General features: G+C 39.0%; 1 protein-coding gene across 14 annotated transcripts in view; it reads left to right on the plus strand.

The window, feature by feature from the left end:
- The window catches only part of fryl (furry homolog, like), a 195,034-nt gene that overhangs the window by 76,641 nt on the left and 90,995 nt on the right, over window positions 1-27,398 (plus strand). For all 14 annotated transcript variants that reach the window (XM_061978068.1, XM_061978069.1, XM_061978061.2 and 11 more), the window contains 10 exons: window positions 4,606-4,814; window positions 9,006-9,059; window positions 14,022-14,161; window positions 14,251-14,347; window positions 16,003-16,082; window positions 16,229-16,309; window positions 16,381-16,549; window positions 21,181-21,273; window positions 21,392-21,490; window positions 24,834-24,935. In XM_061978068.1, coding sequence (XP_061834052.1) covers window positions 4,695-4,814; window positions 9,006-9,059; window positions 14,022-14,161; window positions 14,251-14,347; window positions 16,003-16,082; window positions 16,229-16,309; window positions 16,381-16,549; window positions 21,181-21,273; window positions 21,392-21,490; window positions 24,834-24,935 — 1,035 coding nt within the window. In that variant the 5' untranslated portion in view covers window positions 4,606-4,694. The remainder of the gene's footprint in view (window positions 1-4,605; window positions 4,815-9,005; window positions 9,060-14,021; window positions 14,162-14,250; window positions 14,348-16,002; window positions 16,083-16,228; window positions 16,310-16,380; window positions 16,550-21,180; window positions 21,274-21,391; window positions 21,491-24,833; window positions 24,936-27,398) is intronic.

Genomic DNA, 27,398 nt, shown 5'->3' on the forward strand with positions numbered 1-27,398 from the left:
TGAACTTACATTGAAAATACACGCAACCCTAACTCAAAATGCCGGACATTTGAGGCATTTAAGAAACTCCGCCCTGACAGCTCCGCAAAAGAGGACATGTCCGGTGAAAAGAGGACGTATGGTCAGTCTATTGTAGCCCGTTAGCTGCTAGCATGCCGTGTGTTGTGCCTCGGTGTGCATTGTTTACACAACGTGTGTTACGCTACTTAATATGTCCGTGTGGAAACTCGTTCGGTACACCTCCGAACCGAACTGGAACCCCCATACCGAAACGGTTCAATACAAATACACGTACCGTTACACTCCTAATATATATACATACATACAGTACAGGCCAAAAGTTTGGACAAACCTTCTCATTCAATGAGTTTTTCTTTATTTTCATGACTATTTACATTGTAGATTATCGCTGAAGGCTTCAAAACTATGAATGAACACATGTGGAGTTATGTACTTAACAAAAAAAGGTGAAATAACTGAAAACATGTTTTATATTCTAGTTTCTTCAAAATAGCCACCATTTGCTCTAATTACTGCTTTGCACACTCTTGGCATTCTCTCGATGAGCTTCAAGAGGTAGTCACCTGAAATGGTTTTCACTTCACAGCTGTGCCTTATCAGGGTTGATTAGTGGAATGTCTTGCTTTATCAATGGGTTTGGGACCATCAGCTGTGTTGTGAATGAGAAGGTGTGTCCAAACGTTTGGTCTGTACTGTATGTATGTATATATGTATGTATATGTGAAAATAACAAACGCCATTAAAAAGAAAAATAGTAAAGATCGCAAAGGCATCAATCGAATTTGTTTTAATGAGCCCCTTAAGTTTTTTAGCAGCTATAAAATTATAAAATTATGTTGCTGAATAGACTATATGTCTAATTTCTTTTATTTCTAAGCTTTAAAAATGTTGGCACACACGTAGAACAAAGGATTTTTGTTTGTCCATCTTTTGTCTTTGCAGCGTGAGCACTAATCCTGAAGCCGTTGGTGTAACTGTCGGTTTGGACGTCCTTCTGACACGTGCTAAATAAAGCGCTGAATAGTGCTCGCTTAACGGTCGGTGAGGAGTGTTGATGAATCCCATTGCGCGTGCTGTATAATATATTTGCATCTTCTCCCAGTATTATGGGTGCTCTGATGATCAGCATATTAATAAAGACAGAGACGCAAAATGGATAGCACACCTTATTCTGTAGTAGGTCAGCTTTGTGTGTGTTATCAGGTTTGCACGTGTTTTAGTACGCGCAAACCTTTAGTAAATCAGGCCCATTGTGTTTTTGCGGCAATAAAAAAGGTACCAAAAGAAGCAAGGATGGACATGGAAACATACTTTTTTTGAGTTTCATGTTTTATTGCTCTGTTTTTGGCTCTCCGACAGCGTCAATGGCCAATTATGCAAATTAGACAATACATTTATTTAGCCTCCCTCAACACACCTCCACAAATAGATTGAAGTCCTTTTTGAGTGTAAGAATTGCACTAAATGTGCGCATTTTCCTGTCTGCCAACTTTAAAACACCTGAACACTTTGCTTACGTGCATTATTTGAATAAGGCAAATTGGTCAGTGCCGCATGCAAAATAAAATGTGTGCTCACTGCTTGGTCCAGTTTAAGTGTAAATGCTGCTGATCTATACAAAACCATGTCTAAATTAAAGCTGCAAGCAGCGATGGATGGGACCGACTTTGACGGCACATAAAATCCAAACCGGAGCAGTAATGAAAACTCTTTGGTCAACTTTTAATCAGAAGGGTTCAATCTTTCTCCTGTGCTAGTTTGAAGCCGACACGACAAACGCGCTCAGAGGAGATAATGTTTGAAAAAAAGTGACCGGTTTTTACAAAACTTTTGTTTTGAAGGGGGAATTGCAAACTTCCTGTTGATTTTTGCTGGGGGTTGTCAATATATGAAATGTAGGTCTAAGTGAGACCTACATAAGTTTTTGTTTCATGTCTCTAAGACATTCCTACTGGAAGCTACAGGCAGTTTTGTCTGAGTTTTCTTCCTAGGAGCAGTTGTGTCTGTGTTTTCTTCCTAGGGGGTGCTAGAGCGCAATTTTGTGTTTTGGGGTTGTTTTTTTTTTATTAGATCGCAATTTTTGCCAGTCCTGATGTGTGTGTCCAGTTTGCTGAGTTTTGAAGCATGTTAAGGGGGTCAAATTACAGCTCAACGAGGCAAAAATGACTGTTTTTACGAAACTTTTGTTTTGAAGGGGGAATTGCCAACTTCCTGTTGATTTTTGCTGAAGAAAGTTAATGTATTAAATCTAGGTCTAAGTCAGACCTACATAGAGGTTTTTGTTTCATGTCTCTACGACATTCTTACCGGAAGTTACAAACAGTTTTGTCTGTGTTTTTTCCTAGGGGGCGCTAGAGCGCAATTTTGAGTTTTGGGGTTTGGTTTTTTATTAGATTGCAATTTTCACCAGTTCTGATGTGTGTGTCAAATTTGGTGAGTTTTGAAGCATGTTAAGGGGCTCAAATTACAGCTCAAAGAGGCGGCGGAATAATAATAATAAAACCTTACAATTACAATAGGGTCCTCTGTCCCAAAGGGACATTGCGGTCCTTAATAAAGGTAAACCAATTTAAATCCCAGTGTTTACTGTCTCTACCCTTATATTGGGGATTTTGGGGGTTTGATCACATTTTTACGATTCTGCCTGTTTCGGTGCTTTATCAATTCTCTTATTGATTCTCACTTGGATAAAAGGATAACAAACAGGTTGATTTGCATCAATTTTGTTTAGCTTAGAATAAAATGGCGTGCTCGAATGCCGTCGGGGGGCGGGGCTGTCATTCGGGAGGACCTCAGAGTAAAGACGCTGCTCCTCCACATCGAGAGGAGCCAGATGAGGTGGTTCGGGCCTCTGGTAATGATACCCCCTGGGCGTCTCCCTTGGGAGGTGTTTAGGGCTTGTCTGACCGGTAAGAGACCACGGCGAAGACACAGGACACATTGGAGAGACTATGCCTCCCAGCTGGCTTGGGAACACCTCGGGATCCCCCGGGAAGAGCTGGATGAAGTGGCTGGGGAGAGGGAAGTCTGGGTTTCTCTGCTTAGGCTGCTGCCCCCGCGACCCGACATTCGATAAGCGGAAGAAGATAGATGTAAAAATGAATGTACAAACACAACAGTGAGGTCTTAAGAGGCCCACAGCTTCAATGGGGTGCCAGGGTCATGGGTTCCCCGGAAAAAAAATATTTTGAAAACATTCTACTGTAGATACAGTATTAGGGTTTTACGGCCTACCGGTATTAGTATATATTCTGTACTATACCACCCCTAAAAAGTACCGGTCCCCCCCCCCCCCCCCGCCCCTTGTCGTCGTGTTGCCGTGTCATTGCTGGTTTAGCAGCGCACAATCACGTAGTACTTACAAGCAGACACTGTAGACAGAAAAGGCAGAACGTTTTGGCTTAAAACTAACGATAAAGGGGAAGTTATAACACTGAAATGGCCACAGGAAGAGGTGCTTTAAGACAGCGGTCCGAGGCCCGGTACCGGTCCGTGAATTGATTGGTATCGGGCCGAACAAGAAATTAAAAAAAAAAAAATTTAAAAAAAGATTTTTTTTTGATATATTTTTTTAATTAAGTCAACATAAAAAACACAAGATACACTTACAATTAGTGCACCAACCTAAAAAACCTCCCTCCCCCATTTACACTCATTCACACTCCTTCGCACAAAAGGGTTGTTTCTTTCTGTTATTAATATTTCTGGTTCCTACATTATATATCAATATAGATCAATACAGTCTGCAGGGATACAGTCCGTAAGCACACATGATTGTATTTTTTCATGACAAAAAATAAAAAAATAAAAATACCAAACCATACATAAAATGATACTTTTTGAAAAGCTGACCACTCAAAGGTAAAACTATGTCAGCCAGTACAAGTACAAGCAGGTCAAGTCTATTGCAACTGTGCATTGTGCAATTTTGCAACCAGCAACTATGAAAATTTAAAAAAAAAGTTTGTGGAATAACAAGCTTGTCTATTTTTTCAGGAAAGACACGTGACTTTTCTCACTAATTACAGTGTGTCGGTTGTGGAAATCACTGCGGAGAACACTTCTCAGACAGACAGGACTTGAACACCTTCAAAGCCACGCTGTCTGACTGGCATTCATTTCATGTTTAGTAATAGAATGTTTTACATTGAGGCGCAGTTAGTTGGTTAGTAAGTTAGTTAGTTAACAGCAGACAACATACTTGGGTTGCCATATTAGCTGCTAGTGCAGATTCCCTCATAGATGGAATCAAAAATCTGTAATTCTTTTAGAGTTTCACACACTCTGTGTGCTAACGTTTCTGGTTTAATTTCTTCACTTTGATGAAATCTCCACTTTGCAAGTATTACAAGTTGCCCTGTTGTCATCCTTTCCCTTGAATAACTCTCCAACATCTGTGCCACTTCCGCATCGTGCGTGGTTTTGGAGCGTTACCAAAACTGGCAAATGATTCCTAAGAATCGAAATACTGGGAAATAATTGATTTTCAATTCCCATCTGTAGCACTGGTACTACCCCCCGACGCCGCGTCAGACCTCGCTGTTATTCCCTGACCTCTGAACCTGTGCCCTCTCCGCCCCGCAGCTTCAGCGCCAGTCAACGGCAGCGTGAGCAGACGCCGCGGCCCCTCCGCGGTGACTCCAATCGCGTGGGAAAAACACAACCTCATCGCCATGTCGAGCATCACCATCGACCCCGAGCTCAAGCCCGGGGAGTTTGTCATCAAAAGCCTGTTCGCCGAGTTTGCTGTGCTGGCAGAGAAGAAGATCGAGATGGTGATGGCCGAACCGATGGTGAGTGTACAACTAACTGCCACATCATAAAATGAGCAATATCAAAGGGAAACAGTTATGGAGGCTCATTATGTGTAACTGTGTCGATTAAATATTAACAGACTGGATGTCTTGTCTTGGATGTTGTGCGTGACAATTGCCCACTTCATTCCACCTGCCACAACTCGCATGAGCTTGTTTTGCCCACAAAGTACATTGGAACCTCAACTTTATTTGCATTTTGAAACAATCTCTCCAACTGGAAGTAAAGTTAATATTAAAGTACCAATGATTGTCTCACACACACTAGCTGTGGCGGAATTATTCTCTGCATTTACCCATCACCCTTGATCACCCCCTGGGAGGTGAGGGGAGCAGTGGGCAGTGGCGGGGGCCGCGCCCAGGAATCTTTTTTGGTGATTCAACCCCCAATTCCATTACCTCCCAAGCAGGAAGGTAATGGGTCCCATTTTTATAGTCTTTGGTATGACTCGGCCGGGTTTTGAACTCGCAACCTACCGATCTCAGGGCGGACACTCTAACCCAGTGGTTCTTAACCTTGTTGGAGGTACCAAACCCCACCAGTTTCATATGCGCATTCACTGAACCCTTCTTTAGTGAAAAATAAAATGTGTTTTTTTTTTTCAAATTCAAGACAAAGTTATGTTTTTGGTAACACTTTAGTATGGGGAACATAAGTAACAAAGACTTAATTTAGAGTTTTGTGGACACTAGGGGAACATATTCTAAGTAACTAAGACTTAATTTAGAGTTATTTGGACACTAGGGGAACATATTCTAAGTAATAAAGACTTAATTTAGAGTTATTTGGTTAGGGTTAGGGTCAGGGTTAGAGGGGTTATAATAAGGCCATGCCGAATAAGGCATTAATAAGTACTTAATAATGACTAGTTAAGAGCCAATATGTTACTAATTTGCATGTTAATAAGCAACTAATTAATGGTGAATATGTTCCCCATACCAAAGTGTTACCATGTTTTTTTACTGGTGCACAAAATGAATCGTGCATGAACATCACCTTGTTCAAAGAACAAAACCAACACAGTGCATAAACTCACAACAAATTACACACCTGCAAATCAGTCAGCTGTTGCCGTATCCGTAATACGCCGATAGGGAGAAGTTTTTATTTACACGATGAGTCGGGTGTGTTTTGACCTCCGCCGAACCCCTGAGGCCGACTCACCGAACCCCTAGGGTTCGATCGAACCCAGGTTAAGAACTACTGCTCTAACCACTAGGCCACTGAGTACAGTTTGGTAGAATGGCATCTCGGTTTTTGTTAGTAAGTCATTCCAAAAAGTCAGACAAAGACCGAAGTGTTCGAAAACCAAAGCAATTTCTTTTTTTGGGAAAAAATTATCTAAATACAGTTACACGTTCCAGACACCCAAAAATATGTAGAAATTATGAATTAATGAATATTTACCACCGCCTTTACCTTTTGTGAAGGACTATTGTTGGCAAAAACAGAGTTTAACGGAAAGGTAATAGGGGATGGGAGAGTCACACGCACAGCACCTTTGTACTTTGCTAGGAGTTCCAATACGACTGTGCGATATACATTACAGGCCAACAGTTTGGACACACCTTCTCATTCAATGTGTTTTCTTTATTTTCATGACTATTTACATTGTAGATTGTCACTGAAGGCATCAAAACTATGAATGAACACAAAAAAGGTGAAATAACCGAAAACATGTTTTATATTCTAGTTTCTTCAAAAGAGCCACCCTTTGCTCTGATTACTTTTTTGCACACTCTTGGCATTCTCTCGATGAGCTTCAAGAGGTAGTCACCTGAAATGGTTTTCCAACAGTCTTGAAGGAGTCAGCTCATCGAAAGAATGCCAGGAGTGTGCAAAGCAGTAATCAGAGCAAAGGGTGGCTATTTTGTAAAAACTACAATATAAAACATGTTTTCAAGTTTTTCAACTTTGTACATAACTCCACATGTGTTCATTCATAGTTTTGATGCCTTCAGTGACAATCTACAATGTAAATAGTCATGAAAAAAAAGAAAACGGATTGAATGAGAAGGTGTGTCCAAACTTTTGGCCTGTACTGTAGATGATATAAATGATATAAATTTGGCTGACGATAGAGATTATAATACTATCGCTATGTTGTGATAATGCTTGTTGATGACACATTCTAGCTGTGTCCCGCAAATCTGACAGAGACAAGCAAACAAAGGTGTCCTCCACGCAAAGTAGCGTCCCCGCTAGCGGCTAATGTCCCTCCACAGTGGAGCTTCTAAGTCACTAATACTCGCAATAAATTGCGTTTCTTGCAAATGGTATTATCACTGGAGGATGAGAGTACAAGAAATAGCTAAATATGCTACACTGGAGGACGATATAAAAAAGCAGAGCTAACCGCTAAACTAGCGCTCTTGAACGTGCAGTAAATCGGGTAGGGAGTTCGAGACAGATATCAACAGTAACGATAACAAGTATGTATCAATTTGGGTGTAGGATACTAAAAGGATTTATCGATACTTAACATTTTTTGTCGTTTGTTATTGTGTACAAACTCAGAAAATAAGAGCCAATAGTAGTTTTTGGCTTTTGTTTAGTTATTTTGCACTATTGACTTTATTATACATTTTTATGTAATAAAAGGATTTAAGGAAATCTTTTTAGGTTTTTTTGTCAGATTACAGTTGTGATCAAAAATGTAGTCATTTAATTATCCTGAAAGTTTTAAGTATGAACATGGGTAATACCAATACTGTCTCTGTAACTATTTGGTATCGGATCGATGCCCACATTTGTAGTATCACCCAAAACTAATGTAAAGTATCTAACAACAGAAGAATAAGTGCTTATTACATTTTAATAGAAGTGAAGATGAATCCGCATTACAGTACTGTAAATTAGCAAGTAGATTAATAATAGTTCTGAAAAAAATAATACAACTGCAATTGACACAATAAGTTAGCACATACATCCGCAGCTAAACTAGGAGCCATTGTAACATGTTTTGAAATCGTTCTTTTATCATTTAAATGTATTTATATTGTTCTTACATCGTTATCGCAAGACGCTGCAATATATATCGCAATACACATTTTAGGTCACATCGCCTATCCCTATGTTCCTTCTTGAATTCAATAGTGTTTCTCAACTTCTTTATCAAACTGCTGGCACTTGCAACTTTCTTTGGCCCAATGGTGGCTTATTTAGCAGCCATACTTAATTGAGTCACCAAAGAGTGGGATTCTTTATTTGGGCACTCGATTCCATGAATGATACGCGTGCAACCGTAGTAGTAGTTTGATACGGCCAAATATTTTATTGAAAACAGAATCATACAAAAAATGGGGCATAAGAAAAACAATATACTGCTGTACTAGAAATATTATATTCCATGGTTAATGTGTCCTCAATATATTATAAACAGTATTCATTTTTCTTAGCTGCTGAGTGGAAAAATAAGTTAAAACACAAATGGTAAAATAGTACAACAGTCTTGTGACGTGCAATTTTTGAGGCATATTTTTCTGAATTCTATTATATTTTCAAAGATATTTAATATACATATTTTTTTCAAAACGATTTATTCAGCATTAACAGTGCAGTACAACACAGTGTATAAATAAACAAGTGGTCAGATTTATTTTAAATATTTTCTTGTAAAACCTCCCCCACCAAATCTGCCCGACTACCCCTGACCCCTTCAAAACAAATACCATCCATCCATCCATTTTCTACCTCTTATGCCCTTCGCGGTCGCGGGGGATGCTGGAGCCTATCTCAGCTACAATCGGGCGGAAGGCGGGGTACACCCTGGACAAGTCGCCACCTCATCACAGGGCCAACACAGATAGACAGACAACATTCACACTCACATTCACACACTAGGGCCAATTTAGCCAATCAACCTATCCCCAGGTGCATGTCTTTGGAGAAATAAATTTAATTTAATTTAATTTAAAGTAAAGTAAATATATTAAATTATATAAATAAAGGGGAAAAAAGTACAGCGTATTAGAATGAATACCAAAATAAAAAAAAGATTATATTTCGATGAAATTGGATAAAATTACAGTAGTAATTTACAATAACAGAGTGGAAACAGTATTTATTTTTTGGACCTGTTCTTATTTGTTATTATGTACTCTTCACCATTGCCATGAACACGATGTTGTTATTTTAACTAATAATACTCTTGCCTTTCTCTATTGAAGGAAAAGCTTCTGTCCCGGTCCCTCCAAAGAGGGGAGGATGCACAATTTGACCAGGTCAGTGTGGCTTATGCATGTGACGTTACAATACGGCATCTGTGTGTGTGTGTGTGTACGTGTGTGCGTGTGTGCGTGTGTGCGTGTGTGTGTGTGTGTGTGTGTGTGTGTGTGTGTGCGTGCAGTGTTTCAATCCCCACTTTCACCCAATCAATGCCCCATTCAATGGCCCATCATCAGTCCCCTCATCTGTAGCGTGTGCAGAAGTCTCTTTACAATGGGGCCCGCTGCAGTGCTTTGTTCAGCGCGACATAAGGCTGATGAGGATATATAGCACACACTGCAACTGATCCAGCTGGTCCCAGTCATCAGAGGGAGGGGAAAATGGGTACTGAGAGCACGGAACATGGAACCGCTGTGTCATCCTCGGCAGTAAATCAGCACCGGGCGCTGGAGTGTGTCTGCTCGGCTCCACAAGAGGGCAGCGGGCGTGGCGGGGTTACGTAACTCCGCTCTGGCCGACATCCACAGTCCACGCCCTGACTGCTTGCCCGCTGACCAACTCCTGCCACGTCTTATCTTATTGTCCGGGCCGCTAAAACGCTGAGCTCCAGTTTTCCCTCGTCTCTAACAAGCTGTGATGCTGTTACACTGCAACGCACTCACTCGCTCTCGTGATCTGTCACTGAGGCAGTCGGTAATATAGCGTACAGTCGTGTAGTTATTCTGCAGTCTGGCGTGTAAACCCCACAGAGTCACGCCAGGACTGACAGGAGCACACTGATGGGCTTTGTTTGTTGTCAATAGCTACAGCGGTCGGGGTCGTGGTTCACGCTGCATGCCGCTCACTTAATGAATCATCACTTTGGGTGAACACAACTATTGCCACATTATTTTTATGCGTTCAGCTGTGTTTGTTTCTTGGAATTTGACAACATGGTCCACTGAGACCCAAGCACAGATAGTTTATTTTCTGTTCATTTCAGTTGATGACAACATCTCAGTAGACAAAGTTCAGTCTGTCTCTAAACTAGTGTAAATAAACTTGGACTGCCACAAATATATTTGGGAAGGGCTGGGCAATATGGTCCAAAATTGATATTGCGGTATTTTTAATCCGCTATACGATATAAACAGGTATTTTAAAAGAAAAAAAGACTGCAAATTGCTTAGGGTTTCCTCCGTGTTTTACGGCTAGATAACCAGTGTTGAGTACACAGATTATTTTTGTTCTTTGTATTAACTAGAGATGTCCGATAATATCGACCGATAAATGCATCAAAATGTAATATCGGAAATTATCGGTATCGGTTTCGAAAAAGTAAAATTTATGACTTTTTAAAACGCCGCTGTACGGAGTGGTACACGGACGTAGGGAGAAGTACAGAGCGCCAATAAACCTTAAACCTTATACCTACTCAGTGGCCTAGTGGTTAGAGTGTCCGTCCTGAGATCGGTAGGTTGGGAGTTCAAATCCTGGCCGAGTCATACCAAAGACTTTAAAAATGGGACCCATTACCTCCCTGCTTGGCACTCAGCATCAAGGGTTGGAATTGGGGGTTAAATCACCAAAATGATTCCCGGGCGCAGCCACCGCTGCTGCCCACTGCTCCCCTCACCTCCCAGGGGGTGATCAAGGGTGATGGGTCAAATGCAGAGAATAATTTCGCCACACCTAGTGTGTGTGTGACAATCATTGGTACTTTAATTTTAACTTTAACTTTAAAGGCACTGCCTTTGCGTGCCGGCCCAATCAAATAATTATCTACGGCTTTTCACACACACAAGTGAATGCAAATCATACTTGGTCAACAGCCATACAGGTTACACTGAGAGTGGCCGTATAAACAACTTTAACACTGTTACAAATATGCGCCACACTGTGGACCCACACCAAACAAGAATGGCAAACACATTTCGTGAGAACACCGTAACCGCACCGTAACACAACATAAACACAACAGAATAAATACCCAGAACCCCTTGCAGCACTAACTCTTCCGGGATGCTACAATATACACCCCCCGCTACCCCCTACCCACCCCCACCCCCCCAACCCCGCCCACCTCAACCTCCTCATGCTTTCTTAGGGAGAGCATGTCCCAAATTCCAAACTGCTGTTTTGAGGCATGTTAAAAAAAATGATGCACTTTGTGACATCAATAATAAATATGGCAGTGCCATGTTGGCATTTTTTTCCATAACTTGAGTTGATTTATTTTGGAAAACCTTGTTACATTGTTTAATGCATCCAGCTGGGCATCACAACAAAATTAGGCATAATAATGTGTTAATTCCACGACTGTATATATCAATATCGGTTGATATCGGAATCGGCAATTAAGAGTTGGACAATATCGGACTATCGGATATAGGCAAAAAAGCCATGATCGGACATCTCTAGTAGTAACGTAATATGCTGCCGTTACTATGTCAAAGCAGTTTCGTTAATTTCTTTCACTAACATTAGGTTTATAGCCACTTTTGCGCAGGATTGATTGAGGTTCTACTCACTCACTATGGTGAAAGCCGCTGGTTGTTCAGTTTAAAAACAACTTTTCCCCCCAGCCGCTACGTTACAGTAGCGTAGTCCACACAGGCTATGGGGAGAGGCACTTTTAAACCGAGGTGTAGCTAAACATTTGACACACCGAGTGAGCAACAGAGAGGAGCTATCGTTAGCTTCTGTGCTAAGGCGTGAACAACATAAACAGATGAGATTAGTGACAAGGTTGCTACAAGGAGAGATATAGGTTCTAAAGCAAATTGGTGTATGTGTAAATAAAGCTGTAGTCACTCACCAATCGCCAAATGCAGTCGCTGTCCAAAGCATTGCATAACTCGGGAGTTGAAAAGTTTGTACCGCGCCACCGTACTTATAAATTTAAAAAAAAAAAAGTTTCATGCGCATCACAGTGCGCATTAAAGACGCCTCCGTAAACACGCAAGGGGCGGAGATGAGCCAAATAGGAATGCCATGTGCTTCGCCTGTCAGGGGCAGAGAAGATTCAACGGCCGTAACAAAGGCACATTAAAAAATACCGGTATGGCGGTATTGTCTCAAATATATACCGCTTTCTAAAATATACTGGTATTACTTATAGTACTGGTATATCACCCAGTCCTAGGTGGCGGTATGCACCGTTACTCTCCTTCTTAACATAGCTCACACGCACCTGATCTGTCCCTGTATAAATAAAAATAAGAATTTAAAGAGGGATCATGTTGTTAACGTAGCAACTTTGCTGCTATATTTAGTGAGTATTTGGGTCGGGAATTTTTCGGTACGGAGCCTTTCTGTACAGTATGTTACAGAGGCGTACAAAATTCCCACGCAGTACACATTAAAAGTGTTTCTTGTAGAGCTGATTACAAAAATAAATACTAATCAAATATATTGCAAAAGAAGAGACTCCTAAAAACTGAATGTACATACTAAAATAAATATATGCTAACTAAATCAGTAATTAATAATATATACAGTATGTTTTTTATGTAAACTGTCAATAAAATTAAAGTGCAAATGAAAATACATCTTTACCACTTTAGTCATAATTCTTGCGCTTAAGTGACTTTTATGATTTTTGCTCAAAACTTCTTCTGTTTGTTTGATATTGTCATTACCGCCACAAGTGGTGGAAAAGTGTATTACAATTGACTACCGCTGCGGCCCATACAGCCACAGCAGAGAAACAGACATTTGGGGCCGCTCGCTGCCCAACAATGGAATGGTTAAGAAACACTTAATACGTAGAAATATGTATTGAATAGGCTTTGGTGGAAATTTTGCTCCACCTTTATAACACATTTTTTTAGTTGTTTTGAGAGTGTTTGCGGCGGCGTTCCCAAATTGCAAATTAAATCATGGCCCAACCTCTCCAGAATTTATCTTTTAAGAATTTACACTAACTAAATTTTAAAGGCGTCACCGCTTTTTTTTTTTTTTTTTTTTGTTTCCAGACACAGTCGAAAATAAGCTTCATAAACATTATATAGAGTCTCCCGGTCACAACATTAGGTACACCGCTACACTCGTCGATCGATTCAGACTCTGCATAAAAAAAGCGGAGCTCCTCCCCCTTTGCCTGAAAGCTTGACTTAATGTCCAAATAGGTACGGCCATCTCACTGTGATGTCAGAACGTGGCCAGACTGCAAAACCCCGCGAACGGCATACTTGCCAACCCTCCCGATTTTCCCGGGAGACTCCCGAATTTCAGTGCCCCTCCCGAAAATCTCCCGGGGCAACCATTCTCCCGGATTCCTCCCGATTTTGAACAATATTGGGGGCGTGCCTTAAAAGCACTGCCTTAAGCGTCCTCTACAACCTGTCGCTTTTCCTCCATACAAACAGCGTGCCGGCCCAGTCACATAATATATTCGGCTTTTACACACACATAAGTGAATGCAACGCATACTTGATCAACAGCCATACAGGTCACACTGAGGGTGGCCATATAAACAACTTTAACACTGTTACAAATATGCGCCACACTCTGAACCCACACCAAACAAGAATGACAAACACATTTCGGGAGAACATCCGCAACGTAAAACAACATAAACACAACAGAATAAATACCCAGAACCCCTTGCAGCACTAACTCTTCCCCCCCCCGCCAATCTCCCGAATTCGGAGGTCACAAGGTTGGCAAGTATGGCGAACGGAGGCATCCAAAACTGCATGAACCTCATGATTTGACGCTTCGGCATTGTTAAACATTTGACATTGTAACATTTATAAGTCATCATAGATCCCCTTTAAATTGATTGATTATTTTTCCAATTAATCGGTAGATATAATTACCTTTTGTATTGGTTTCTTAGTGTAGCGATGCAACACATTTTTTGAAAAAATTCCCCCAAAAAACACCAGCAGTTTGTTTGTGGCCAGAAACTTTGAATACATGTTCAGCGATACAAAAGTAAAGCACCTAAACTATCTACATTTTATCAGCCATTGTTGTATGTTGTATGTGTGCTATTAAATGACCATGTCCATGTGACGGTTGTTGTTTTCCAGTTAATAAGCTCTATGAGCTCAGTAGCCGAACACTGTTTGCCCTCCCTACTGCGTACACTGCTCGACTGGTACAGGCGGCAGAGCGGCACCGAAGACGAGTCTCACGAGTACAGGCCTCGTTCCAGCACAAAGTCTAAAGGGTGAGATCAGTATTATCATCATTCACTTTTTTATTAGGAGATTCATTTCCTTCCTTGTCTACAATGCTTTCGCTTGTCCTTTTTCGCAGAGATGAGCAGCACCGGGATAAAGATTACCTGTTGGAGAGGAGGGACCTAGCCATAGATTTCATTTTTTGTCTCGTGTCAGTGGAAGTTCTTAAACAGGTGATCTGTCTGCTTTACTTTGAATGCAAGTTTTCGTTAGTCTTCTCACATGTGCCTTGTGACAATAATTAAGGAAATTAAATGGGGAGTGCCTTAATGATGGCATTAACATGTATTAACTATTAGGGCGAAGCATCGGGTGTGAAGTTTTTGGGTAATCCTAGCATTGTAAGCATTGAATGCTTTATTGCGTGATTCTCAAGCGGTGGTATGTGTACGAGTGCAGTGTTTTTCAACCATTGTCCCTACAGTCTGGTGTGCCGTGGGAGATTATCTAGTTTCACCTATTTGGGTTAAAAATATTTTTTGCAAACCAGTAAATACAGTCTGCAAATTATGTGTTGTTGTTGAGTGTCGGTGCTGTCTAGAGCTCGGCAGGGTAACCGTGTAATACTCTTCCATATCAGTAGGTGGCAGCAGGTAGATAATTGCTTTGTAGATGTCGGAAACAACGGGAGGCAGTATGCAGGTAAAAAGGTGTCTAATGCTTAAACCAAAAATAAACAAAAGGTGAGTGCCTCTAAGAAAAGGCATTGAAGCTTAGGGAAGGCTATGCAGAACGACACTAAAACTGAACTGGCTACAAAGTAAACAAAAACAGAATGCTGGACGACAGCAAAGACTTACTGTGGAGCAAAAACGGCGTCCACAATGTACATCCGAACATGACATGACAATCAACAATGTCCCCACAAAGAAGGATAAAAACAACTGAAACATTTTTGATTGCTAAAACAAAGTAGATGCGAGAAATGTCGCTCAAAGGAAGACATGAAACTGCTACAGGAAAATACCAACAAAAGAGAAAAAAACACCAAAATAGGAGCGCAAGACAAGAACTAAAACACTACACGCAGGAAAACAGCAAAAAACTCCAAATAAGTCAGGGCGTGATGTGACAGGTGGTGACAGTACACCTACTTTGAGACAAGAGCTATATTGATGCATGCTTGGTTATGGTTTAAAGTCATGCAACAATTGCGACGACAACTTTTTACTGTCAACTGAGTTTTGTTTGTTAATTTCTGCTGGTGGTGTGCCTGCGCATTTTTTCAAAGCAAAAAATGTGTTTTGGCTCAAAAAAGGTTGAAAAACAGTGTACAAGTGGGACGCTGGTTCCATCATACACCAAAGATTTGATTCATTATTGAAGTACAGTGTTTTATTTTCCTATATTTAAATGCAGTGTTACTGTTCAAATTGTGTGTAATGTTACAGTGGACAAAAATATTAAATATACTTGTTAAATAAAACTTCTGCCTTGTTTTAATGAATACCTATTATGCTACAGTATTTTAATGTTGGTCATTATGGTGATACTCGGTGAGCCAAGTGTTTTCTGAGGTGGTACTTGGTAAAACACGTTTGAGAACCACTGCTCTATTGTTTAGGAATGTATTGCACTGATGTTACTAAGGGCTTCGCCCACAGGGGTGCCTTGTAAATCAACACTTCCACCATTTCCAGAGCCGCCTTTTGGTGCGTGTCCAAAGTAGACAGTCCAAATTTGAGCAACATTCTTAAAGCCGTGCCCCGGAGACCGACGCTAACTTGCCCTTGGCTTTGTTGCTTAAGGAAATGAAGTGTCGCAATGTGAAATGAAGGAAAACATATCAGTGCTTCTAATAAGAGTAATTTGTCGATGTTTGTCACAGATTCCTCTTCATCCGGTGCCAGATGCTTTAGTGCATGAAGTTCTTAACCTGGCATTTAAGCACTTTAAACACAAAGAGGGGTAAGTAAGTGTGCATGGTAGCTCTGTATTGTTTGTGACATCAGCTGTGTTTTGGTGCTCGTCTCTAACGTTTCAAAATATGAAGATTTATTTTGTACTGCTCTAAATGACGGAAAGCCTATTGTTTTTGTCACCGCTATTTGTAGATGCTGTGGCTCCAACACAGGCAACGTGCACATCATTGCAGACTTGTATGCCGAGGTCATCGGCGTTCTCACGCAGTCCAAGTGAGTACATTTTGCCGCCTCAAATGTCATGCTTTGCCTGAGCGCTCACGCCCGTACGTTTGTGCGCCTAGGTTTCAAGCGGTGAGAAAGAAATTCATCACAGAGCTCAAGGAGCAGCGGCAAAAAGAGCAGAGTCCTAACGTCGTCCAGAGCATCATCACACTCATCATGGGCATGAAGTTCTTTCGGGTGAAGATGTATCCCGTGGAGGATTTTGAGGCTTCTTTCCAGTTCATGCAGGTAGAATTACGGACGCCTATGAATGCACGTATCACGTGGATGATAAGTTTATTTGCCAAGTCACACCAGACGTTATTTTTATTGCTTCCTCTTTGTTCGAAGCCGGTAGCCCGGGGTCGCACAGGCTCATAAAACCTGATGAATAACAGCCACAATACTTGCCAAGAAGTACGCATATGTGTCTTTATATAATTTTGGGGGAAAGAGCCATGAAGGCAGAGGTAGTTTTTCCATGAATCTCTCTGCAAAGCACTGCTTGTTGACTCATAACCACGCTAATGAAGCACGTTGTGATTTATGTTCTCATTTCATCCCATCTCGCTTTCTAATGGTGGTTTTACTAGAGCCCAGGTCCGTGTTCAGGAGCTTTGTTTTACTTTGAGATTTCAAAACATCACGAAGCCAGGTTGAATTTAACTACAGTTTGACAGCGGAACACCTCCCAAGGTGGAGAACAATCCATACCAAACCCATGGGAACCGAATACACGTGAAATGATCAGTTCTACAATCAAACTGTTGTCATTATAAAACATTTCTTAACTGTTCTGCCCATATTTTTTAATTTTTATATGTCATACAATTGTAAAAAAAAAAAAAAAGTGATTTAAAAACAAATACAATTCTGAACTCTCATCCAAGTCTAAACAGAAGGGTGGAACTTAACAAAATAAAATGTCGTACAGTGTGTACTATTTTAATTCAAATTGAATTCACTCAATAATAATTCAATATAATTGATACAGTATTAAAACAAATAATTAGGTATTCAACTCAGAACTATTAATGCCATATTTAATAATAACATACAACAAAAAATAAATTAAAACATCAGTTTACTCAGTCATATCTTTTCATCATCATATTTGCTTTTTTTTTTTTTAATACACAAAGAGATTTACATTTTGTTCCATAATCAATTTTGTTTCATTTGCTGAGACACTTGATTGAAATGCATTTTCACTTGTTGCTTTTATAAATCTAGATTAAAAAAAAAAAAAAAAAAAAAAATCTTAGTTAATTTCAGGTTATAATTACTTTCTGGTTTTCAAATCTTTTTGGAATGTTGTTAAATAGATGTGACCTATGTGCTTTATACCTTTTGTACTGTACCAGTTCATTAAATGGGAACTGCACTTTTTTGGACTTTTGCCTATCGTTCACAACCCTTATGTAAGACAAAACACATGTTTTTCTTGTTTTAATACATTCTAAATAGTAAATACAAGCGATCAAAAGTGTGCTTACAATGTAGCCTATTGGAGTCACTCTATTCTGCTTATAAAGCATTCTAAAAAAACATCCAAACACTTACATCAAAGTTTTATATACACACTAAGTATTTATAAATGTAGTAACCAACACATTCATAATAACATATCATATTTACATATTTTAAGCATTAGGCGGCGCATTCATTTAAAAAACGCATCGCGGCATTTGCTTTTTCCTTCGAAAACATCACTGATTACCAATCACATCATGAGAGCCAAAAAACATAATAAAACATCACTTACTGTACAAGGTCTGCTGTCACGAGGATGCTGACTGCTCGGATGTTCACATTTTCTCATTTAGATAAGAATGACTCACAATTTTACACACTTCAATGCAATATGTCAGATACGAATCAATGAGTGAAGTATTCCAAATAGACAAAGCTTTTTTTATTTGGCAATGCATTAACCTTATGTAGAATAGCAATAGTTTTAGATCCAAAATGATCAGAATCAGGTGTCCTAATTACTTGGCCCCGCCACAGGTGTATAAAATCAAGCACTTAGGCATGGAGACTGTTTCTACAAACATTTGTGAAAGAATGGGCCGCTCTCAGGAGCTCAGTGATTTCCAGCGTGGAACTGTCATAGGATGCCACCTGTGCAACAAATCCAGTCGTGAAATTTCCTCGCTCCTAAATATTCCAAAGTCAACTGTTGGCTTTATTATAAGAAGTTGAAATAAGTTGAAATAAGTTTATTTCTGTCATATAATCAACCATCAACCATTAACCATTTTGTGTGACCAGTTTAAGAGTACAGACTATACATATACAGTATAACAATCATACACATTTACACACAAAAGGAAAAGAAAAGAAAAGAAAAAGCATGACCGAAAAAGGAATAGGCTGAAACCAAAGCTTATATTTGCCTATCCTATACCTTCACTGAAAATAAGATTACCTGGAACATCAATGTTAAAAAAAAAAAAATCTAAATCAATGGGATGAAAGTGATTGTTACTATATTTTATAATTTTCAATTATCTCACCTTTCAATGTTTTCTTAAACCTTAACAAAGAAGTACATGTCTTCAACTCATCGCTGAGCTTGTTCCACCATTTAACTCCTAAAACTGAAATACATTTGTATTTAATATTTGTTCTTGCTTTACCTATTTCAAAAATCAATACCCCCCGTAAATAATGGTTTTCTCTTCTTAATTGAAATAACCTAAGAATACAAGCTGGAAGGCTGTTGTTCTTTACTCGAAACATCATTTCCATTGTTTTTAAAAACACAATATCTGAAAATTTTAACACATTAGAACTTATAAATAATGGATTGGTATGTTCATAGTAGCACGCTTTGTGTATTATTCTAATGAATAATACACAAAGCGTGCTACTATGAACACAAAGTTTGGGAACAACAGCAGCTCAGCCACGAAGTGGTAGGCCACCAAAACTGACAGAGAGGGGTCAGCGGAGGAATTATGGTGTGGGGTTGTTTTTGGCCCCTTAGTTCCAGTGAAAGGAACTTTGAATGCTCCAGGATACAAAAACATTTTGGACAATGCCATGCTCCCAACTTTGTGGGAACAGTTTGGAGCGGGCCCCTTCCTCTTTCAACATGACTGTGCACCAATGCACAAAGCAAGGTTCATAAAGACATGGATGACAGAGTCTGGTGTGGATGAACTTGACTGGCCTGCACAGAGTCCTGACCTGAACCCGATAGAACACCTTTGGGATTAATTTAGAACGTAGACTGAGAGCCAGGTCTTCTCGACCACCATCACCAATGCGCTTTTGGAAGAATGGTGGAAAATTCCAATAAACACACTCCGCAACCTTGTGGACAGCCTTCCCAGAAGTGTTGAAGCTGTAATAGCTGCAAAAGGTGGACCGACATCATATTGAACCTTATGGGTTAGGAATGGGATGGCACTTTAAGTTCATATGTGAGTCAGGTGGCCAAATACTTTTGGCAATATAGTGTATGATGAGGCACCCACACATGCTTAGTTTTGCCAGTATTCAAGGATAACCTATTAACATCAAACAATCTTTTGATTTTAATACATTTGCCGGGGAGGGGAGTCTCGTCACATAAAGACTACTTTACTTTGCGGCGTACATTGTGTTTCTAAACGTTTTCTTTGGTTAATCATGTTGATTTATTAGCCGTGTTGTTCTTAGCTGCAGCAAGAACACACAATAAGTAAAATTTCCGGTTCCATGGTCTTTAACACACTTTTCCCCTTTGCCATCACAAGTACTGTTATGTGGTAACAAAAAAAAACAGAGAAAATGGAGCTCTAGACCAGTGGTTCTCAACCTTTTTTCAGTGATGTACCCCTTGTGAACATTTTTTTTAATTCAAGTACCCCCTAATCAGAAAAAAAAATTTTTGGTTGAAAAAAAGAGATAAAGAAGTAAAATACAGCACTCTGTCATCAGTTTCTGATTTATTAAATTGTATAACAGTGCAAAATATTGCTCATTTGTAGTGGTCTTTCTTGAACTATTTGGAAAAAAATATATAAAAATAACTAAAACTGTTGTTGAAAAATAAACAAGTGATTCAATTATAAATAAAGATGTCTACACATAGAAGTAATCATCAACTTAAAGTGCCCTCTTTTGGGATTGTAATAGAGATCCATCTGGAAACATTTCTTCACAAAAAAAAGAAATCTTTAACATCAATATTTATGGAACATGTCCACAAAAAAATCTAGCTGTGAACACTGAATATTGCATTGTTGCATTTCTTTTCACAATTCTTTTTGACAGACATTTTAGTGAGAAACCTGAGCTTGTGCTTCACTGAGTTTATGAACTTACATTCATATTTTGTTGAAGTATTATTCAATAAATATATTTAGAAAGGATTTTTGAATTGTTGCTATTTTTAGAAGATTTAAAAAAAAATCTCACGTACACCTTAGCATACCTTCAATTACCCCCAGGGGTACGCGTACCCCCATTTGAGAACCAATGCTCTAGACTAATGACTTAGAACAGTGGTTCTTAAACCTTTTCCACCAAGTACCACCTTAGAAAAAACCTTGGCTCTCCTAGTACCGCCCACAATGGCCAACATTGAAATACAGTAGCATAGTAGGCGTACGTATTCATTAAGAACAAGGCAGAGGTTTTATTTAACAAGTATACTTAATATATTTGGTCATGGTAACATTACACACAGTTTGAACAGTAACACTGTGTTTGAATATTGTAAAATACAACACTGTACTTGAATCAAGTCACTCTTTGGTGTACCATTAGTTGTACACGTACAACAGTTTCAGAATCCCTGACATAGAAAATATGATTTGGACTTTTTAATTGGCTTATTGTTGCATTTTTCTGTACTAATACTGATCTTGCTGCTGATGTCTTCTCAGGAGTGTGCCCAGTACTTCCTGGAAGTCAAGGACAAAGACATAAAACATGCTCTCGCAGGCCTCTTTGTGGAGATCCTCATCCCTGTCGCCGCTGTGAGTGAAGCCAGTTCCCCCATGTTTGTTCTCCTCTCTACATACAAATGCATCTCTGCTGAGTGTAATTGGGTTATTCCCCCACCCCCTCGGTAATAATCTTGTCTTTTGTCCTCAGGCGGTGAAAAACGAAGTCAATGTGCCGTGCCTGAAAAACTTTGTGGAGATGCTTTACCAGACGACGTTTGACCTTAGCTCCAGAAAGAAACACTCTTTGGTCAGTCAGACTGTTTTCTCCGTGTTACTTATGCTTTTCATCGATGAAACGCATCCACACAAAGTAGATATGTCTTGGTTATTTAACTGATAGAACTTGTATTAAGACTGTTCTAATTCCCCTTTTTATACTGCATGGTACATCCTCTGCTTAAATGGCAATTGCACTTTTTTGGGAATTTTGCCCGACATTGGCCAAAATCAGTTACAATCCATATATGTAAGACAAGAACACGTCTTTTTTTATGCATTCGGTAAATAAACTCCAGCAAACGGTGGCTAACAATGCAGTTAATAGGCATTCGTTGTATTCCGCTTATGCTCTCTAAAAAACATCCAAAAACGTTTTATATACATCCTGTATGTATGTAACTTAGTTACAAGCACATTCATAATAACATGGAATATTTACGTATTTTGCTCCTTATAAACATTACAGCGGCTCATTGATTTCACAGAGTGCATTCTTTCGCTTTCAACAACAACAACACTACTAATAATGGCAGACTTCGTGAGAGCCGACAACGACTATTTTGGGACAAATGGTGATCCAGAACCTTATATTTTTTAGGCTGAATATAAGGATGATTAGCTACAAGTTTTAAAAAACTGACTGTTAACCAGATCCAGCTCTAGGGAAACACTAAGCATCATGCAGCAGTAGTGCTAACCAAGAACTACAAACTACGAACATAATAAAACAATCACTTACTGTACTTAGTCTGCTCTCAGTAGGATGCTGACCGATAGGTTGTCTATATCTTTCAGCACAAGACTTCCCGCGTTCCCCGTTTAGATCATTAATTAATTAATTAGGTAAAAAACCAAACAAAATGTAGGCGCAAACGAGTGTCTTTTTGTGTCTTTCTCTCAGTCAGTCTCTCATATCTATGTGCTAAATTAGTCCTATTTTTCAAATGGTTTGACTATAAATAAGCTTGGAAACACCTTAATCCAATCGTGTTTGGGTTTTCGAAAAGTTGGACTAACACACTTGAATTATGCGATTGGAAAACAGATCTCTCGAGGGGTTGTGTGCGGCTGGAGAGGACCCTTCGTATTGCACATGCGCCAGTCTCAACGCGCGGGATACAACCCGGAAACAGATACTATTCAATAAAAACAGCAACAATTGTAATAAAGAGGAGTGTTAATTTGCTTCACAAATTAAAAGACAAAACATTTTAAAGTGCATTGATTGTAGAAAAAACTAACCCGAGATTTATTTAAGAAGGTAGCTAAGGAAATGTAAAATGCCGGTTTAATTCGGACTCCCAAACAAAATACAAATGAAATAAAAGATAATAAAGCAGGTATATTAAAGGCAAATAATAAAGCATACACAAACCTCTTCACGCTGCATTTGTGTAACTTTCTGCACAACAGGCAAGATAGTCCAGATTAATAGCAACCTTCCTCTGGATATCAGTCGGGGCACGAACGGTCTTTTCCTTTGGATTTAAGTCCTTCCATGAATGAACTTGGAGACATTCAAATGTTTTGTTTCCATGATTTTCGTCCGAAAATTCCTTTGGAAAAAAAACTATTCCGCCGCCTTTCTTTGCATCCGACCCGATACATTTTTGGTAGTAGCGTCATGTTTGTAGCGCAATCCAGGATAATTTCTTGATGCTGTCTGCTATTTAACATTAGCATAGCCATTAGAGTAATATTTGTAATCCGTGCCAATATTACAGTTAAAACAAGTTGTAAGGATCCGCAATGCCTAGTGTGACGTCATTGGTAAACCAGAAAAGCAATTAATCCGCGATAAAATGAAATAAATGCCCCCCATTGTACGGGAGCCACCTGGCGTTTGACCAATAGTCACATTTGAGAGTGTACATGGATACTTGGACAAAAAAAACTTAACTATTTTAGAAATCAAACTAATTTAGTGCATGGAAATGTAGTGAGTGTCTGCGGATCGAAATTGTATTTCAAAGTTGAACAATCTCTTGGTTTAGGGCCACAACCATTTACTATAAAAATAAGAGCCATTGTTTATATTCTAGTATTAACTTTTACCAACTCGGAGGGGATGCAGCAAATCACCGGCTCAATAGCTGCAGTTGCTACTTACCTCTGATTAAGGCTTTTCTAAAAGTAGTTCCTCTGCATTTGTTTTTATTATAACAATGACTGCAACACGTGGTTACGTGGCTAATATGCAGGTCACAACATTTAAATGGAGTATCGTTGGCGGTTTTTGGATGTTTTTTAAAAAGCTTTATGGCCGCAATAGTTGACTCCTATTAGCTATACACTGTTAGCTGTTTAGTACGAGTTGTATATAAGAATTAGAATTATGGATGTCCGATAATGGCTTTTTTGCCCATATCCGATATTCCGATATTGTCCAACTCTTAATTACCGATACCGATATCAACCGACACCGATATATACAGTCGTGGAATTAACACATTATTATGCCTAATTTGGACAACCAGGTATGGTGAAGATAAGGTCCTTTTTAAAAAATAAAAAATAAAATAAAATAAGATAAATAAATTAAACATTTTCTTGAATAAAAAATAAAGTAAAACAATCTAAAAACAGTTACATAGAAACTAGTAATTAATGAAAATGAGTCAAATTAACTGCTGTTAAAGGTTAGTACTATTAGTGGACCAGCAGCACGCACAATCATGTGTGCTTACGGACTGTATCCCTTACAGACTGTATTGATGTATATTTATATATAATGTAGGAACCAGAATATTAATAACAGAAAGAAACAACCCTTTTGTGTGAATGAGTGTAAATGGGGGAGGGAGGTTTTTTGGGTTGGTGCACTAATTGTAAGTGTATCTTGTGTTTTTTATTTTGATTTAATTTTAAAATAAAACAAAACAAAAAAAACGATACCGATAAAAAACAAAAAACGATACCGATAATTTCCGATATTACATTTTAAAGCATTCATCGGCCGATAATATCGGCAGGCCGATATTATCGGACATCTCTAATTAGAATGCATGTTTTTGTCTCACATAGGGATTGTGAAAGTGCAGTTCCCCTTTAACACAGCCCTTCTCAACCATATAGTCATTGTAACGTCAGAGGACGCACAGCTGGAAGTGCCAAAAATAAACACACATGCTAACATTAGCGTACCCTTGTTTTTGTGCCGTAATCTCATCTCCACAGTGTCCACTTTGCTGCAGCAGTAATTTTTCTTGCTGAAAAAAATACCCCATTGCTGTGCCTGAACTCTCGATGCTGCAGTATTGAACTTCACAGTTTCACTTTGCTACCGCGGTCATTGCTGCCCTCAGTCTACTCTAAAATTAAACATCCTCTTTTAGTATTTCGTTACTGATGCACTTTTTTTTTTTTTTCAGGCCCTGTATCCCTTGGTGACATGCTTGCTGTGCGTTAGCCAGAAACAGTTCTTCCTCAACAACTGGCACATCTTCCTCCAGAATTGCCTCTCGCACCTGAAGGTAACGCTTGCACGAGCCCATTGCATAGTTTGCGCTCTGTGGAGTCTCACAAGAGTCACACAAGGACTTAAGTCTGCAGACTTAATAAGGGAGCCATACTTGGCTTGACAATGTCTAATTCAGTTTGAATCCTCATGACTCTGGTTACAAAACCCAGCAATGACATTTTGATTGATAGAAACCAACAACATCATCTTTTTTTACCATCAGTATTTGTCAATGTCTTAAAGAAATGTGGTGGTTGACTTGATGCCACTTATTGGCGAAGTCGCCCTAGGTTGTGAACGGTGTGCTCTGTGATTCTCTGTCTGACGATCATCATGTTCTTACCCTCGCATTGTGGACCACCAGATCTGGACAGGAATAGCACTTGATAGGTTTTGCTTGATAATAGAGTCTTTGTTTGAGGGGAAAACACATGATTCCTTGCTCAAAAAAGACAAAACACACCCATCTAAACTTAGTGACTGTGGCTTATGGCTGCTAAGCTAACCACAATTTGGTAAGTACAAATTTTGTGGATTTTTTTACCTAGAAAATAATTTCCAAGTGCTGTTTTTACTCAGGTATGGTTATGCATCCTTGGAAATCAATGAAACCAGATCAAGTCTCTCCTTACCTGAGCATCTCGTATCTTATAATTCAAACCGACCAAATCACAGTTTTCAATGACCGTCGTTTACGTTCTGTTCTCCCTTTTGATTGATCCTCACGAAGAGGCTTTGAACTTGTTGTGGAAATGTTTTCCTTGTGCGTCTTAGTGATGGTGGTTGCAATCGTTTTAAAGTCTCTCCTCATTGATGTTGTTCCAACATTGTGATCTTTGTAGAGTTGCTTAATTGCACAATCAGTCTCCCTGAATGCTGGTGCTGATTTTAGATTTGGGATCATCATTTTTGGGGTTGCATGATGCTACTGTTTTCATGATTTTGAACTCTTAGTATTCATTTTAACCCTGTGTCATCTTAAGTTTGTATTAAAAAAAACAACAGTACCAATATGTTACAACAAGACCGTATGACATCTATTAGTCTTTAGTTGACAGCACTAATAATAATCTAATAACTCTCAGACATTAAGTTTGGCTTGATGCCACACATTCATTCCAAATACAAACATTGTCAGTATCTACCAATACAATGCTCTCTTTCTGCTTCTTTAACAAGGCTTTTAAACATTTTTTTTTCTCAGCTGAAGACCATTTTACTTAATTTATTGCCATGATATTTACATACTGTACATTAACTGACAGGGGTATAGGAATTTTGTTCACAAAACGTGACCCAAAAAATAGATCCGCAGCCTATTTTGGGTCACAACTCCTTAGATTGGCAAACCCTTACAATGCGTTCCCATAGATGAACTCTGCTTGTTTTAAGACCTGTTTAAAAAAAAAATCATGCTCATATTACATTTGTATAATGTAATTTGAGTCAATGCTTAAATATTTGTTGTAAATGTGACAAAAAGTTCTCTATAAAAATGGGACCCATTACCTCCCTGCTTAACACTCAGCATCAAGGGGTGGAATTGGGGGTTGAATCACCAAAAATTATTCCCGGGCGCGGCACCGCTGCTGCCCACTGCTCCCCTCACCTCCCAGGGGGTGAACAAGGGAATGGGGCAAATGCAGAGGACACATTTTGCCACACCTCGTGTGTGTGTGACAATCATTGGTACTTATACTCATACAATGTATACATCCCAAGAACAATATAACTTGAATAAGATTCGATAGAAAATTTTTAGTAAATTTGGGAATCTTTGGGCAACTCACAATTAGACTTAGACTTCCTTTTTATTGTCATTCAAATTTGAACTTTACAGTACAGATAAGAACGGAATTTCATTTCATTAGCTCATGGTAGTGCAGGATAAAAAAGGAATAAGGTGCATATATAAATAAATAAATAGGTTACTGTACAGATAAATATATTGCACTTTTTCACATGCGTCCACGTTTATGGATGTATGTTATATTGTCTTTTTTATTCCAGCGAGTTAATCCATTTTGGGGGGAGTTGAGGGGATTTTTATGATGCGTTCAAGAGTCTTACGGCCTGAGGGAAGAAGCTGTTACAGAACCTGGAGGTTCTGCTTCGGAGGCTGTTATACAATTCAATTTAATTGTGCTTCTTTGGGTGAATATTCAATTGAACAAGATTATTTTAATATATTATTTACTGTATAAATTATAATAAAACCTTTTCAAAACAGGTTACGGTTACAAGTTGTAGAAAATAGAGCAATTCCAACTCCAAATCCATATAGCTTTACAATACTTAGGATAAAAATTTACTCAAATATTGAAAAGATATAAAAATTCAATACTAAAAAAATTAAACCAAAAAGTTAATAAAAAGCAATATTAGTTGTTTTAATGTTTTAAATTAAAAAAAATTGATTCTTAAAAAAATTATTCTTGCCTGCCACAGATAAATTCAGACCGTCACAAATAGATTT

Source organism: Nerophis lumbriciformis, linkage group LG18 (assembly GCF_033978685.3).
Source record: "Nerophis lumbriciformis linkage group LG18, RoL_Nlum_v2.1, whole genome shotgun sequence".
In the NCBI taxonomy this organism is placed as follows: domain Eukaryota; kingdom Metazoa; phylum Chordata; class Actinopteri; order Syngnathiformes; family Syngnathidae; genus Nerophis; species Nerophis lumbriciformis.